At 41.2% G+C, this 16,834-nt stretch overlaps 1 protein-coding gene across 1 annotated transcript in view; it reads right to left on the bottom strand.

Annotated features, from left to right (window-relative positions):
- Window positions 1–12,299, bottom strand: part of UNC79 (unc-79 homolog, NALCN channel complex subunit) — a 104,655-nt gene extending 92,356 nt beyond the window's left edge. Inside the window, 3 exon segments of the mRNA XM_056493611.1 lie at window positions 1,569–1,873; window positions 7,347–7,467; window positions 12,183–12,299. Of these exon segments, the coding sequence (XP_056349586.1) occupies window positions 1,569–1,873; window positions 7,347–7,467; window positions 12,183–12,204 (448 nt within the window). The 5' untranslated portion in view covers window positions 12,205–12,299.
- Window positions 12,300–16,834: the final 4,535 nt, after the last annotated feature.

Raw genomic sequence — 16,834 nt, 5'->3', positions numbered from 1 at the left:
ACATTGCTAGAATATTTCTGTGTTACTGACTTATGGTCTTCTCTGATCTACTGTTAACACCCAGAGCTCTAAACTGCAGTACAGTTTCCAAGCTAGTATTGCCTCTATTTCCTTTAATTTCTCTCTTAAACATAGTATTTGACATTTCTCCTTTGGAGATGCTTCAAAACAGAATGCACTTGCCACAATTACTTGAATCACATATCTTTCACACAAAGCATATGCTAGAAACCATCTTGATAACACTTATAAATCAAAATTCTATCAACTAAATAAAAAAAAATTAAATATTTAGTAACAATAGACCCAGCACAGACTCCTGTAAGATTTCCTACTGGTATACCCTTCCAGCTGCCAAGCCACTGGTAATTACTCCCTAGAGTGCCTTCCTTACTCAAGTGGGGACCATGTCCCAGGAATGTTTATCAGGATGGAAAATGACACAGCAGCAAAAATGTGACTAGGGACAGGAAAACCACACAAGGACAGCCACTGTGTTGCCATAAAAAAATTATGTTTGCCCAATGTTATTTGTTCTTTACAGGACTCCATTGATTGTTAATTTTCACCATGTTATCTATTTAGGAAAAGATTTTTTGGATAATTAAATCTACCACTTCTAAGAACAGAAGTCAACGAGTCTGTATCTTGCTCTGGATCCTGCTTTTGCAAGATCATACCATTTCCTAGTGCAGCAGTCTTAGATTCAAACATATTGCTGCCAGCTCTAAGGGAATTCAGCACTTAACAGAAACAACTCCCCTCTGGAAGAATTTCAGCAGCATTATCAGATGGACAAACACCTTCCTCTACTGAACTATATAAGTAATACATCATGATCCCACAGTGGAAATTAATATTGGCTAATACATAGGGAGAATACTGGGCTACTGAATCCCAGTATGGAAAGACTAACAGATTAAGAAGGCAGACAGATGCAGAGCAACTTAAGGAAAACAATACAAACACAACATAGCCACAAAAACTGCTTATAGCTAATTTAAAACATAAGGCAATACTGTTTTTCTCTGAGTCAGATAGAGATGTTGCTAACTTTTTTACACAGGAGTATTTTAAAGCCATCTCAAAGCACAATTACTGTGTCTTTTTCTTCAATTAGATATATATTATATTCTGTGTAGAGATGGACCTTCACCAGAACACTCAATCTGTGTATTGATTATAGGCCAGATTCACGTTAGCAAACTTTTTGTGTGTTTTTAAGAGACCCATCCCAAAAATACAGTCTGAAGTTATCCCACCAGATTCAAGTTAAAAAATCTGGGTATTTTTACACCTATCTGTCTAATTTTTGTTACATACCATTGTATTTTAGTCACATACCACCAGCACATCACTAAAAATCAGACAACCTCAGAATTCAAACCCAAATCCACATTTAGCAAAAAAAATCCTTTATTTAAGAAAGTCAAACAGAACACTTGGATATAAATGCATCCCAGGAGATTTGAAATCCAGATCCAGGTCAGTTTAGGCCCATCTCTTCCACTGGATATATGCATCACTCATGGATTCACAGCACTGGAATCATTCAGGGGCCTGCTTACCATGTTGCCCATGCTGTAGCAAGGGAACTAGATCCAGTAGTGTCACCAGTGTCACGTAAAGTCCTTGATAGTCCAAGGATGGGTAGTCTGATAACTGAGCATCACGACTTTGCTGGCCACGTTCAGATGGAGCATCTCGCAGGACGCTGTAAAGGAGGGAGCGAGTAACAGTAGGGTTGATGGAACTGACCTGTGGTCTTAGAGATGGGGTGAGTGGGAATGGCACAGGAAAAAGACACATGGTCATGGGCACTGTCAAATTGGAGGCATCTTGATTCTCCTTCTTCCCTGTGCGGGACAAAATGCTGTTGGGGGGACAAAGAAAAAAAAGAGACAACAAAGACACAAAGAACAGCACATTACATTGAAATGACACTATAAAACAAATAATAAAAGACCAGATATATCCCACATAAGATGCAATCGCTACCAAAACCAGCATGACTACAAATCTTGCAACCATTTACTTCCATGCTTCAAGATAAGAGAATTAAAAATTGACAGCTAGGAAAATTTCATTGCATCTCATGTGTTATCTGGTTCATAAGGAGCAAAAATATAAAAATGCATGTTTCAGTGCCCTACCCATGTTTCACAGTTAAGAAAATTTCTAAGAATTATAAGTGTTTAACCATGTCAAAACAGGCTGGTATTTTGCTCTGAGATTCTGAGGATTTTGAGAGATTTACTTTTTTCCCCCCTGAAATCTTTTGAGCCAACTGACTGAAAACATGCAAAATATAGGTGTGGCACTTGCAGAAACATGTTTTAGCAAAGAATAAACATGTGTGTTTGTTAAGATAGTCTTAAAAATCACATGTTTATTGCATTAAAATAATGTCTGTATGTATTTTATGATACTGTTTCATGACCACTCACTCAGTATCATTTGAGATAATGAAATTTAAACAGGCACATGGATTTAGAAATAATATATTTCTAAAATGTTAACTAAACTACATTTGGAAAAGTCATAAAATAATATATAGTCGATGGTCTTTAGCATATGTTTGTGAGCTAATGATAATGGTTGTTTATGTGTGTTTTTAATTTTGCCCATGTTTAGGGAGGAAACATTTTGCTTTATGAATACAAACACTCCTTGGGTAAATAGTTACCTTCAAAAATCTAAGGGCTAAGCAAGCAAGACCAATTATGTAACTGCAGATCAGACAGTATGTTACCATACACTCCTGCTGTTACTTACGTTATTATTCAACAAAACTCACTACAAACTAAAGGAGAGATAATTTCAAAAAATAAAAATAATTTAGTGGGAATCAAAATAGAGGCTATACGTCAACCAGCTTGTTATGTAGTTTTTAAAAAGCTGCAAACATGGTTGTAAACATGGTAATCTAATTTATTTTAAAAAATAAACCCCACTATTTTAAATAGAATAAATTTTCACTTAAGCAGTGTTATATTTTAGTTATCAAGCAATTATAGGGTTAGTTCATAATCTCCATATGTGCCTATAAAATATAATACACTTTTAAAATATATTAACCCACACAAAACGCTTTTTTTTTTTCCTTTTTAAAACACCTTTGTGCACCTCTCAGTCATTGGGATTTCCAAAAGCAGTTGCTGTTGGTTTAACTCTGTTCCCACAGTCAGTTATAAAACTTACTAAAGACAAGTCAAAAACTAAGATTTCCACTGACTTGTGTAGGGCAGAATTATATCAAGAGAGAGCACTTCTGGAAACCTCTTTAACAGTACAGAAATCCCTACCATATAATCACCTCAGCAAATCTTACCTCCAAGTCAATTCAATTTACACAAGTAAGCCAAACTCTTGCTAAGGTGCTTATAACAGAAGCTATCATTCATTTGCCATATATAAAAAACAGTTTTACAAAAACAGTTCTTTGCCAAGTGGCTACTATCACATGGCTACTTGGCTACTATTACATCACCCTTGCAGTCAGAGATGACAGACACAGTCTGTCTTACAAAACTACCTTTTTTTTTTCTTTTTTAATTGTGCCTCGCATATTTGGCAGATTATTTTGGTTTCTGTTACCCAATGTCCAGTAAAAGAAACATGATCACTGTCAAGGTGGTGTTTATGAAATTGTATCAGAACATCACCTAAGATCTAGTATGACTTGAAAAATGAATTATCAGAGTGCTGATTCCTTTTAATTTGCTTGATGTTCATTTGCCGTATTTTCAGCTTATGTTTAAAGATTGAAGGTACTACATTATATTCCTTTCTTGTCTACCAACAGATAATACCAATTACCCATCTCTTTACTTGCCAAAACATCTCTCCAAATGTACTTATTTCCAGAAAGGATATTAATCCTTTCTTTTTACACTGAGCTACAGACCCATCTCTGGACTAGATGCCAAAGCACACTTATTGTATCCTGATCAGGGCATCCTTTTGTTTAATAGTAATAAGACTAGATCTAAATTCCAGCTGGAATCACATCAAATTTATTAGAAAACAAATTTAAAAACCAAAAAAATTCATGTCCAGGCTTTTGCCTGACCTGTATTTTCAGAAAGTCCCTTAAGACCAAAATGCAATGACTGCAATTTGCTTCTGGTTCAATTCAAAGCAAGTACTAAGAATGTGGAGTATCTGCAAATCAAAACTCCATACTGAACTTACTCCATACTGAACTTGCTCTGCAGTAAGGGGCAAAGCTACCAAGACTTGTTTCAAGATGTGTATATCTTTCCTGCAAATCTATCCCAAAATTACTGCCTTCTTGGAAAGGTTTCCTAAAATACCTACAAGTGAAATTACATCTCATCGAGGCAGCAAAACAAGCTTGATCATTAATTAGCCACCAAGGTATTTATAACTACGCCTCACATAAAGTATTTTACTTAGAAATACATATGGAGAATTTTCTTCAGGATAATGTGAAAGAATAAGCTTTTCTGTGAGATGTTTATTAAGCCCTAGATCATTCCTCAAATGAGGGAGAAATCACTGAAAATGAGTAGGGCATGAAACAAATTCATGCTGTAATGTAAAGAAATGCTTTTCCCAAAGAGAAAATTAAAGAAGAACTAAATGAATCAATGTGCTATGCATCGTGTATGGTGATTTTATGTGATGTTTGTTGTAGAAATAAGGAATTTATTTTTTTCAGTCATTCCACATCTGTTCCCCCCACCCCTGAGCTTGTAATTTATGAAGGCTGCATACAGAGCAAAGGAGCAAATTAATCTCTTGTGCAATCTATCTTTAGCCAGCAAAATGCCACCACACATGAATGTGATTTAAAACAGTGGGCACATCCCACTGAAAAGAACACAGTCAGCGTGTCCATAACATGGAAAGGTAAAAGCATAACAAACAGTAAAACCCAATCATTATGTGAAATTTCTCTGACTATTCCTCCATTATTTCTATGATTATACATGTTCATCACAAATTGTTTGTCCCTAACAGCCCAAATTCATTGCATATGCTCTGTGTTAAGCCAGAAAGATTATTCTCCACCATGTACTTCTATCATTGATGTTAAACCTTGTACAATGGAGTCTCAGTGTAGGAGGCAGAAAGGAGACTCAGCAAGCAAAATATTCAAATAAATTTTTGAACACACTCTTCAGAAAGGTTCTTAACCAGTCTGTTTAGTTTTAGGGTAAATCTTGCAGAGATCTGCACACAGTGGGTGGGAGTTTCCTTCTTTCCATCTGCCAAGCTAAATACAGGGTGTGTTGTTTTGCTTTTTTATCCATCTTCTTTCTTAGTATCAGCAAGTGTATAAACTTATACTGATTCAACCATAGCACTCAGCCTTCAACCCACAATTCAAACTCCCCAGTTACAGGGGTTTAAATGGGAACTTGACCTTGCTGAGTATCAGAACTCAGTTCACTTAAATTTAGATCCAAGTCCTGGCAATAATTTCTCATATCCTTTTAGTTCTGAGGCTGATCAGATCCCAGATCATGAAGGACAACACCATTTGTGTAGATCTGTGTATCAGATATGTGTATCACTTCTGCCCCATGGGGTTCAGCATTATCAACAAGAGGATTTTGGTTCAGTCCCATTCTGAAAATGAAATAAAACAAATGGAGCTGCATGACTGTGTAATTGATGCCCTGATTTCTGATCTGCTGTCATAATTGCTAAGTACAAAACTTCTTCAGTAAGCCCAGGAACATCACTGCTCCTGGAGTGTGAAGAATTTATCAACAGGACAGGTCAGATGTACTGTGTACAAAGAAAACCACAGAGTGGTATAAAGATGCTTTCTTTAAGCAGCACATTCTAAATGTGCTTGTTGGTTTCACATAAACCCAATGAACTTGTAACCAGAAAGAAACATATTTCATTATAGCACTTGGTAGTTACAGCTAAGAGAAAACATTAAGAATCATGTCCAACTTTCTTTCTTTAACAGCTTAAAGGCTCACAGTATTTAAGCAAAAGCTGTCCTGTCATAAATAATATTACTTAAATGCAATTTAAGTGTGTGTTGTACCAATAGTCCATCATAACAGCCTCATGTGGGAACACATTTCAGAAGTATCCTTACTCTTTGAACACTTTTTCCCACTGCTCAATACAATAAGACAAAATTTAATTTATTAACCTTCAAACAAAAAGTCCTACTTGCTGCTGTACAGTCTAAATGAGGAGGGAAACAAACAGTTCTGCTCCTGAAATTTTCAGAAGTAAACAAGAGGTTTCAAGTTTGCTGTGAACAGGTGTTCCACTAAAAATTATTTCTGTCTCTCTCATTGTTTATGTGTCTCTCCTTATAAACAGGGTCACTAAATTTTTTATGTATCCCAAGCTCTTTGAATGTTAGAATGAACTCATTCTCTCAAGTTTAAATTCTTGCTTTTCAACTTGTATACATCATAGGAGTATATTGTACAAATAAATGGGTACATTGTATTTTGTTAATGTTTTCTCCTCAAATGAGGCAAATAGCTTTATTTCCAACCTACCCTCTGACAATCTTTCCAGGTATAAATCAGGAAGCTATGTGTAGAAATGCAATGTGAACTGCATTTTTCTGGATGTGAAAACTAATGCCAGCCAAAACTAGCAGATAAAAATCCCCTCTTCATGGCCAAAAGCTATTTTAAAAACAATTTGGAAATATGAATCCACTAGGCAGCACTGTGGAATGTACATTATTCCTAAAAAAGCTTCACATTCTTTCCTATTTTTTTAGGAAAACAAGAGATAGTCTCTCCTATTAATAATGTATTCTGTATTCTTGTGGTATTTAGTACTATAACATTAGACTAAGTAAAAAACATTGGATCAGAACAATCCTGATGTGTTGCTGCCATCCAAATCCAGATCTGTACACAAACTTTGTGTCTACTCCTGTGGTTCTAAGGGACTGAACCAGAACCCAGAAGAGCTGAACTAGGGCACAGTAAGAACCCAGCTCTGCTTGCTCGTCTGCCTGATCACTCTGGGATTCTGAGGCACCAGGACTGTTGAGGTCATGATTATACACATCTAAAACTCTGTAGGTTACAAACTCCTTCCTTCACAAGTTCAGCATGTTTGTGCGTTCAGCTAAGTCTTAGGACCAAGCAAATGCATAATCAACCAAGTTTATTCTAGAATCAGCCACTCAGTAAGGGGGCTTAACTGGGCAAATTGGGCAACAGCCACTGAAGAGATTTGTTCATACCATATTTTTCTTAAATTATGCTCTGACTCTTTTTGGCTGACCATTGACCCATTAAATCTGGCAACCAATTCAAAGCCAATCAGTATCTCCTACAATTCTTTAGCTCTTTTTTTCTTCAAGAGCATTAGTCAAAACTTACCTCAATAACGTCTGAGAAAAGTATTTCAGAGTATTTGCAATGTCAGTTCCAGAGGGCACAGGGTATATGTTGTGGAGAACCCGGTTGTGGTATTCTTGAAGGTATCGGATTTTGGAAGCAACTACATAAAAAGACAAAAAGACAAACACAAAAACTTTCATTTAGGCTTTTCTGCAGACTTTGATAGAGTTGTGTCTGTTCCTTCCATTCCTCTCTTTTTTTTTTTTTTTTCTAATTTAAATATTAAACTCAACAAACAGAAAAATCTCTGTTCCTTCTGTTCTGACTGAATAAATTGCAAAAGAGTGCCAGGGACAACACATGGAAGTGAATTTCTGTATCTGTATTAAGCAAACTTAGTGCTAACAAATTAAAAAATATATATTACCACTCTGCACTTCTTCCATGTCTCCAAGCATCTCAAGATTCATTTATAATGAATGAGTCATTGGATCACAGGAGGTTCATGTGAGACATAGTATTTCTACAGCCAAAGCAGAGATACAAGCTAATACAGAGAGATCTTATGTGATTTACTGTGGGCCATACATTTACTTTATGCAATGAACTAAAGATATGAAAATATATGAAAAGAGCAAAGTGTTTGCTGTTTATTTGTCTTAGGAAGTGTGATCAAGCAGCTAAGGGGATTTCAAAGAGAAGTAGGAGGTGTACACCTTCACTGAAACCAATTTTTGTTGTGTTACAAGAAACAGTGGGTTTATTTTCTAACAGGAATCCTTGTTCAGTATTGGGAAAAAAAGTGATTACTAGCTGCATTGCCTATACAGCCTCATGTAGAGACACCTACACACACACAACTCTTCTTGTTCCACTCAGATTAATCAACTCTGCTGAGAGAGAGTGCATTGGCTGGGGCAGAGGGCTGCTCAGCTGTGCTGCATTGCAGACATGAAAGCTTCATGGAAGCACAGCTTCCTGGGAGCCCTTCAGCATGTTAAAAATGCACCAAAACTGTAACAAGCAGTTAAAAGGGGAGATGCTTCTGAATTCTTTCAGCCCTTAAGCATATGGATTATAACAGTCTTCCACTAGACCAAGAAACACCTTGCTCCCCCACAGGGCTCCTTCAGTGTGGAAGATAAACCATGCTTCCTAAACAAGCAATTAATCAACACTTTGTTTTATTCTCATGGTCAAATGGCATTTATTAAGGATTGAATACCATTAAGTCCTCCACTGAACAGAAAGGTACTAACAACCTGGGAGACATCACTATGCCTCTCACTGCTGAGATAGCTGAACAGTTCATTAATTTTCTGATTTTTTTCTGTGCCACTGTCAGGTTGAATGAGAAGGGGTGACATTGTATCCATATTGCAGAAAAAGACTGATGGACAGACACTGAAAGAAAAGTGTCTGCAAATACTGTTGCAGGCACAGCTTGAGATATTGAGAGCCATTTTGCCAGTACAGGTAACAGTACACACTGGACTTTCACATCCAGAAAACAAAATATTCCCTGAGTAGTAAGCCATACAACAAATGAGGTTTGACAGTTTCAAGTCAATAATCCATAAAATGAGGAACACTCAAATAATCATGAAATGAAGAACATTGTTTTCTTGAATGCATGACAAGAATCCAATCTTGCAGCACCCAACTAAAGTCATTCTTTAACTTATTTCCTGCTATAAGGACAGCACTCCCCAGTTCCTGCAGCAAGTGAAGTTTCTATGGACAAAAGTCTTCCTCATGATATTACTTGACTTCATCACAAGGAGAAAGTCCATCATGTGACTGAAGGGCTGGGGTCTATGTGAAACCAGTGACTCCATAAATGTGTTTTGTGATGTTACTTTCTCTTGTCAGGGGAAAAAAAAAGTATGAAGCCAAGTATATTTGTAAAGGGCACAGACTATGCAAGACAGTACCCAACAAGTCACAGCAAGGGCACAGATTACTGTGGCTGCCACGGTCTGCTGTCAGATATCTGTGAATTAAATGGACTAACAAAATGCCAAAGATTATTACAGAATTCTGATCTAGATGTATTTCAGAGAGCTGTGTGCCTCCCTGCAGTTACTAACTTTCAATAAAGGGCATAAGGTATCTAGAAGCACTTAAAATCTTTTCTTTTTGTAATAAAGATGGAAATCCATTTATTTCTATTAACTGGCATTGTTGTGCAATTAAACATTAGCTTTAGCCTAAAGGTTTCAGCCTCACTTCTCAATTCTGTTTCCCAAACCTTTGTCTATTTCAGCACAGCCTCCCAGAACACAAAGAAACTTCTGAAGGAAAGCCCCAGAGCAAAAACTTTGCCAGCCTTTAAGTGACAGCAAGTGTGTGAATGACCCAATTTTCTGAGTTTCTCAGTGCCCAGAGACACACTTCAAAAAGTGATGTCACCCTGTGGAAGTACTGGGCCACTGCCATAGGGTTATCACAAAAAACAAATGTGTATCTCTCCAGCATCTACACAGACCTCACTAAACTCCTCAGCCCCCGTGTAAGCACTGTCTGAACTGAGAGTGAAACCATTAGGAGTCCTCAAAGATGGCCTTGGCTGCTGCACTGTCCTGGAGGGGAACAGAGCAGGCTCAGGCATTCCCAGGACATTACTTACCACAACTGAACATCAACTACTGCTTTTTAAGGTGTAAAATAATTCATTTTCTTTGAATACAACAGAACACCTCAAGCATGTTGCAAAGAGTCAAATGATGAAAGTCACTGTTGATATATCTGGTATGCAATGCAAGATGTGTGTGGTCACAAAAAAGAGAAACTTTTCCAGTCAACTTCCCAGACTGACACCATTTTACCTGCTGTTCACAGAACCTGCCCAAGAGCTGTGGGATTCATGTTTAGACCAGCACATCTTCTGTTCCAATCAGTGTGATTCCTCAGTCGTAGTGTTTCACTGATGGTCTTGGTAAACTGAGATTCATTATGACTTGTAACTTGAGTCCTTCCCAAGACATTCTGGTTCTTGCCTGTCACTAGTGAGGGCAGAAGCAACAACAGCAACAGCTGGGGTTTGAAAGTTTGATTGGTAGTGATGTATGCACACCAACACATCCTTGTCAGAGTCCATTAATCAAAAATTGCTGGTAAGGGAATCTTGAAGTTATGTAGACACAAAGACATTTGGTAATGCCATAATGCTTCCCTAGTTAGGGAAGCAGCCTTGATAAAAAAAAAAATACATTTAGCAGGTTAGAATGCACAGGATATGTCCATTACCCAAATACTCTTCCTGGAGTATCATGAAAAGGAATATTAGAAGGCAGAAAGATCTGAAATCTGGATCCTAAGTAAATCTTTAAATAGAGAGCAATAGGGACATGGCAGGCCTAGATGCAGTATCTTGAAAAGTACAAAGGGATGAAAATAAAAAACAGTCAAGGATAAAATATGAAAGAGAAGCTCAAACAGAGCAGACCAAAAGTATTAGGAATGGAGGAACAGAGAAGACAGAATAGAAAAGGAAGACGACGCCGGTGCTGGGACAAAAAGTAGCACAAATTCTTCCATATAGCAGAGTGAAGGAAGTGTAATTAATGTATAAGTATCACATGAAAGAAAAAAAATTACAGACCTCAGGTGGAAGGTGAGGGAGGCAATAACAACAATGGTACAGATCCAAACATTGCACAATTAAGGGCTCCTGCACAGTCAGAACATTGTGCCTCTATTTGTGAGGCTAGAACTGCACCTTTACAGCAATAAATTAATATCTGCATAATACTTTTAAAGCAAGATCATCCATCACTGTGAATAAGCAGTAAACCCTAATGGGAAAAAATACAGGTATTGTTTTGTTAGATCAGTTCAGCAAAGGCATATATAAACACAAGGATCCTTCTCAGTGACCTGGAGGAAGAAGAGAGCAAGTCTCAGCATGTGAAGTGTCAAATCACATCACGTCATCATGACAAATATCAATCCAACCTCCTGGTCACAGACTGCCTGTTCATAACCATGACACTGTATCAGGAAAGTAGCTTTGACATGGGTGATGAGCTCCACTACCCCAGCATTTTCTTTTCAGCATCCCATCAGGGCTCTTGCAGACACACCAGGTGTCATGAGCACCAGCAGTGGGGAGCAGTTCCTCGGGCAGACGCAGGCATCCCAACCACCATGTCATCTAGTGATGCTCGGATCGCTGTGCCCAACATGGTGGTTACAGCACCCGCACCGAGCACAGCGGGCTGGCCGCGGGCAGGGGGATCCAGCACGGGGAGGGAATCCCGCTGGGCCCGGGCACTGGGGCACTGTGGCAATGTGGCCTGCAGGCGAGACACAAACACCCAGCCCACACTGCCCCGAAAGGTGAGCAGCCCGGGCAGAAGGACAGCGGACTCTCCTCGCTCCATCCCACGGCGAGCCCGCCCGCCAGGGACGGTGCGTCAGCTCCGCTCCCGCAGGTGGCCGCAGCCCCCGGGACACCGTGCAGCGCCGGCACGGGGCGGGCGGCACCGCTCCCGCCCGGGCCGGGGCGCGAAGCGATCTCGGTGTTAACTCTCAGCCCGAGCCCTCATTCCCCCGGCGCTGCCTTTGCACAAACACACCGAGCCCCAGCGGGCCGCCGGACAGCGAGGGGCTCCCTGCGCTGCGGCCGCCAGCACCGGCGGCGGCTCCGACAGAAAGAGCCAGAACGGCGCAGCCCCTTCCCCCTGCACCGCCTGCATCTCCCGCACCAGCCGCAGAGCCGGCAGCAGCGCGGGCAGCAGCGCGGGCAGCGCTGCCCCGCCGGGCTGAGGGAGGGCGGGCGGCGACGGGGCAGCGCCACCGGCGGGACGCGCCCCCGGCCCGCTCCGCTCCCCTCGGACAGACCCCGGCCCGGCCCCGCCCGGCCCCACTCACACTGCTCCGCCTTGGTGGACATGCTGCCGGCCCGCCGTGCCCGCGGAGCGCCGGCCCGGCCCGCTAGAGCCGCCGGTGCCGCTGCCGTGCGCCGCCGGTGCCGCAGGGCTGCGGGCCGGGGAGCGGCGGCGGGCGGCACCGGGCGGGAGCGCGCTTAAAGGGGCAGCGCGCCCGGCGGCCGCGGCACTCAGCACCTCGGGAGGGACGGGGGGACGGGACGGGAACGGGGGGCTGGGACGCGATGGGATGTGTGGGGACGGGCAGGCCGGCTGGCCCCGGGGCGCTCCTGGGCGCCCGCCCCGCCGGGTTTGTCACAGCATCGAGCTGGGAGCTGCCGAGCCTCAAGGTCTGGATAAGCGTCGGCGGGGCCCCAGGGCGTTCGGGGCTGCGGAGGGGCTGGCGGTGCCCGCGGGAGCTGCAGGAGCGGGACAGCACTGCCAGGAGCCGTGCCGAGGCTCCGTGTGATCCTGGACATGGAACAGGAATTGCTCCCTGGCGTACTCCCCTCCATTCCTGGGCTCCAGCTGTGCACCCAGGCGGGCTGTCAGTGCCTCTGGCCCCGCTTTCCCGCCTGGTTCCACAGTGCTCCCGCACTCGGGACCGCCACGCCTTTCAGAGGACACAAGGGCTGCGCTCAGCCCCACTGTGTCCCTCTCCATCACCGCATCCCAGCATGCTGACTGCCCCAGTACCGAGGTGGGATGACAAGTCCTTTGTCCAGTTGTGGAGGGAATATAGCAATAACAATAAAATTTATTTGCTCCAAGAGAAATTATTTCACTGCTGTGCGTCCTGTCAGTTTCCCCAGTGTCCTGACTTGACCTTACCATGTCTCAGAAATGAATGGTTAGCTATGAGTTCCTTTTCTGAAACTTTCCATACCAGTTTTTCAGAACCTCACACCTCTGAAAAAGCTATGTGGAAGCAGCAGTATTTCATCAGCCAGGACATGGCAGTCTTGATGTTTACACACACACAAAAAAAAAAAATTCATTGCAACCTACTCTCCTCAAAATGCTGGGCTGTATAAGGTAAGTAGGCCTGTGGCAGCCAAAGAGAACTGTGCTGTGGAGGTGGAGGAAAATAGGTATGTTTTGCTATTCATCATACAAGGCAGAACATCTAAATTACTGCTGCCCTGATTTGGGGACAATGCACATTCCGTGCCATGAATCACGAGGAAGGGGCAGATGCTGTTCACTGGCATTTAACTGGTTAGCTTTTTTACTGAAAGCAATTTTCTAAAAATAGTGCATGGGCAATGTTTCTTCAACACCACTTAATTAGGTACAAAACAGAGCTCTTACTGGAGGCCATAGTTCTTTCCACACTCCCTGCTGCTTGTAAGCCCCAGAGATAGAGCAAAGCCAACTTTTACCACTGTTTTCTCTCTTACATTCAAATACTTGAGAGTAAATATTTAATTTTTTTCTTTTATTAGAAGCTTTATTTAGTGAAGTGCACAGAGAGGTCATGTGGTGTTACAAACCTGCTTCCCCTAACCCTATGTCTCACAACATGGAACATAAGTGATGAAAATACAGACAAACGACTTTCAGACTTAATTGAAATAAGATATTGAAGACAGGTTTCATCTTTGAATTTCTGTCTGTTGATGCAACAAATCAATCTGAACTGCTTTATTGCTCATTACTGAACAATGGGGAACTCTCTGCACTGAGGGGAACTGAGCTTCCATAAGTATCTTTGAAATATACCAAGTGTTCACATACCAGACTGGTGAGCTTATTAAAAACACTCAGGTTGATAAAGCAGAAGTATACTGAGAAAATATTAATTCCATTTCTCATGTAAAATTTCTTCTTTGGTTTAAGTGCCTGAAAATTGCAGCTATGTCTGCATTTACTGAACAATAGTACAGCATGTAGTTCAGGTTCATGGTAAACAATTTGTTGCTTATGAGTCGTTCTGCATTGTCTAATCAATGTCTAAGCCCTAAATAAATCCTATACAAGTAGTCTGTTGTTCAGTCAAACAATTTAATGGTTGCCTAATTTGTTAATTCAAGTATAGAGACTGACACTTTAAATTGTGAACAAATGTCATTAAGGAGCAAATACAGAAATGTGGTACTGTGGGAATTAATTTATCAAGTCTCTGGGCTGAACCAAAGTTATAATTTCTCAGCAAGATCCTCATGAATATGCCTAACCAAATGGGTACAGTGCTCCACTGGAAACCGTTTTAAGCAGCCAAGGTTTATGTCCATATGGTTTTTCCTCTGCACAGACTCAGTTAAGAGAACACATAAAAGCTTCAGGCATCTTAAAGCCCACAAATCATTAATGAAAGAAAATATTTTTAACATTAAATTAATGGGGAGTGGAAAATTTACATTCCAGCTGATGAAAACTGAAAGAATAAATGCAACTGAGTTCATGAGTGGAAATTTCACAGAATTGTGGAATCTTCAAGGTTGAAAAGACTCTCTGGAGTTTGCCTACTCTAACTTCCTGCTCAAAGCAAGGTCAGCTAGAATAAGTTGCTCAGGGCCATGTCCAGCCAGGTTTCAAATATGTGCAAGCATGAAGGCACCACAGCTTCTCTAAGCAACTTACTTGTCCAAAGGTTTCACCATCCTCACAGTAGAAAGTTCTTCTGTTTTAGTGGAAATTCTTGTATTTCAGTCTGTGTCAATTGCCTGTGGTCCTGTCACTGAACTCCCCTGGTTCCATCTTCTTAGTCCCTCTCCTAAGGTATTTTTACACACTGACAAGATGCACTCCCCACACCAAACCTTCTGGCTTTGGTGCTAACCACTCCCAGCTCTCCCAGTACCCTTTATATGACAGGTGCTCCAGTCTCTTCATCACTGAGCCCTTCCCTCGACTTGCTCCAGTATAGCCATGTCTTTCTTATACTGGTGAGCCCAGAACCAGACACAGAACTCCAGCTGGGTCTAACCAGTGCCAAGTAGAAGAGTATAAACACCTCCCTTGACCATCTGGCCGTGCTTTTCCTGCTGCAGCCCAGGATCTTGATGGCCTTCTTTCCACAAAGGCTCATTGCTGGCTCAAAGAAAACTTGGTGTCTACCAGGACCCCTGTGTCACTTTTTGCAGAGCTGCTTTTCAGTAGCTCAGCCCCAGCCTGTACTGGTGCTTAGTTATTCCCTCTGATGTGCTTAACATGGATTGTCACCTGTTGAACTTCATGAGACTTGTGTTGGCCCACATCTCCAAGCTCCAAGATGCATTTCAATGGCAGCACAACCATCAGCTGCTGGTGCATCAACTGCTTCTCCCAGTTTTGCATCATCTGCAGAGGGTGTCCCATCACCTGGATCTCTGGCAGAGACATGAAGCAGCGCTGGCCCAGGGTTGACCCCTGCAGTGCAGCACTGGCAGCTGGTTTCCATCTGGACTTTTAGCCCCTGACCACAACCCTTTGAGCCTGGCAGTTTGTCTGGCCATTTTCAATTCTCATCATTGTCAACTTGCCTAGTCCATATTTCATCAGTTTCTCCTTGCTGATGTGATGGGAAGCATTGATGGAAGTCTTGCTAAAGATGAACTTTCACTGCTTTCTCTTCCAAGTTAGTAATTTTCTTGCAGAAGGCCATCAAGTTGGTCAAACATGGTTTTCCCTTTGCAAATGCACGCTGACTACTCCAAATAACCTTCCTGTCCTTAATGTGTTTGAAAGTGGTTCACAGGATTATTTGCTCCATCATCTCCCCATGGATCAAAGTGAAGATAAATGACCTATAATTTCCCAGATACTCCTGCTTGTCCTTCTTGAAAATAGGAGTGACACTTGCTTTCTTCTATTTCTCAGGATACTCCCTGTTACTTTGGCCTTTTCAAAATATAATAAAAATTAGTCTTACAGTGTCATTGGCCGACTTCCTCAGCACTCGTGCGTGCATCCTATCATGTCCCATGGACTTATGTATGTCTGGTTGTTTTGAAATGTGAGTTTTGAAGTATAAAGTAGATAAGGTGTGGAAGGGATGTGGAACATATTTTTTCTATGAATTGTGCTAGCTTTTAACTAAATTTTGCCTGCCTAAGAGTGTGTAGTGTGGTTACAAAATACTTCAGGAATAAATTAATGAAATATCCTGTAAGGAGAAAAGAAGTAATCAAAAGCAGAAGTCACTATTTATGTGACTGTTGTCACTTTGAATTACATTTTCAAGTATTCAGGTCTGAAAAGACAAAGCCTAGTGTTGTTCCTTTTTTTTTAAATCTCCAAGCATTAGCAAATCTACTTTTAGAAAGGTAATCCTTTCTGAAAAATACAAATCCTAAGCCCTCCTACCTTGAATCATGTACAGAAAATTTATTAAACTGTTCATAAACTGATGAATTCATACACGCATACAAATTAATCAATGTATCCATTTACAGGGATATATATGTGCACATCTCTATCCAGACATGTTCACTCTTACCAACTCTTAAAACATTCTCATGGTGTTTTCCTTAAAGGCTCAGCTTCCTGAGTTATGCAATTACATGGGTCTCTATTTGAATTTTAAATAAAAACTGGTTCTTGCCTCACATATTCAAAGACTCTAATACAACACAAACAATGTTTGAAATGAGGATTTCAGTGCCTGAATAAAAGGCAAGGACCTAAGTGCTTTGTAAGTTTATCAAAACACAAAACAAACAGCTAACTTCCAAT

Source organism: Oenanthe melanoleuca, chromosome 5 (assembly GCF_029582105.1).
Source record: "Oenanthe melanoleuca isolate GR-GAL-2019-014 chromosome 5, OMel1.0, whole genome shotgun sequence".
NCBI lineage: Eukaryota > Metazoa > Chordata > Aves > Passeriformes > Muscicapidae > Oenanthe > Oenanthe melanoleuca.
Note: the sequence above shows the minus strand (reverse complement) of the source record. Positions and strands in the feature narration are given on the sequence as shown.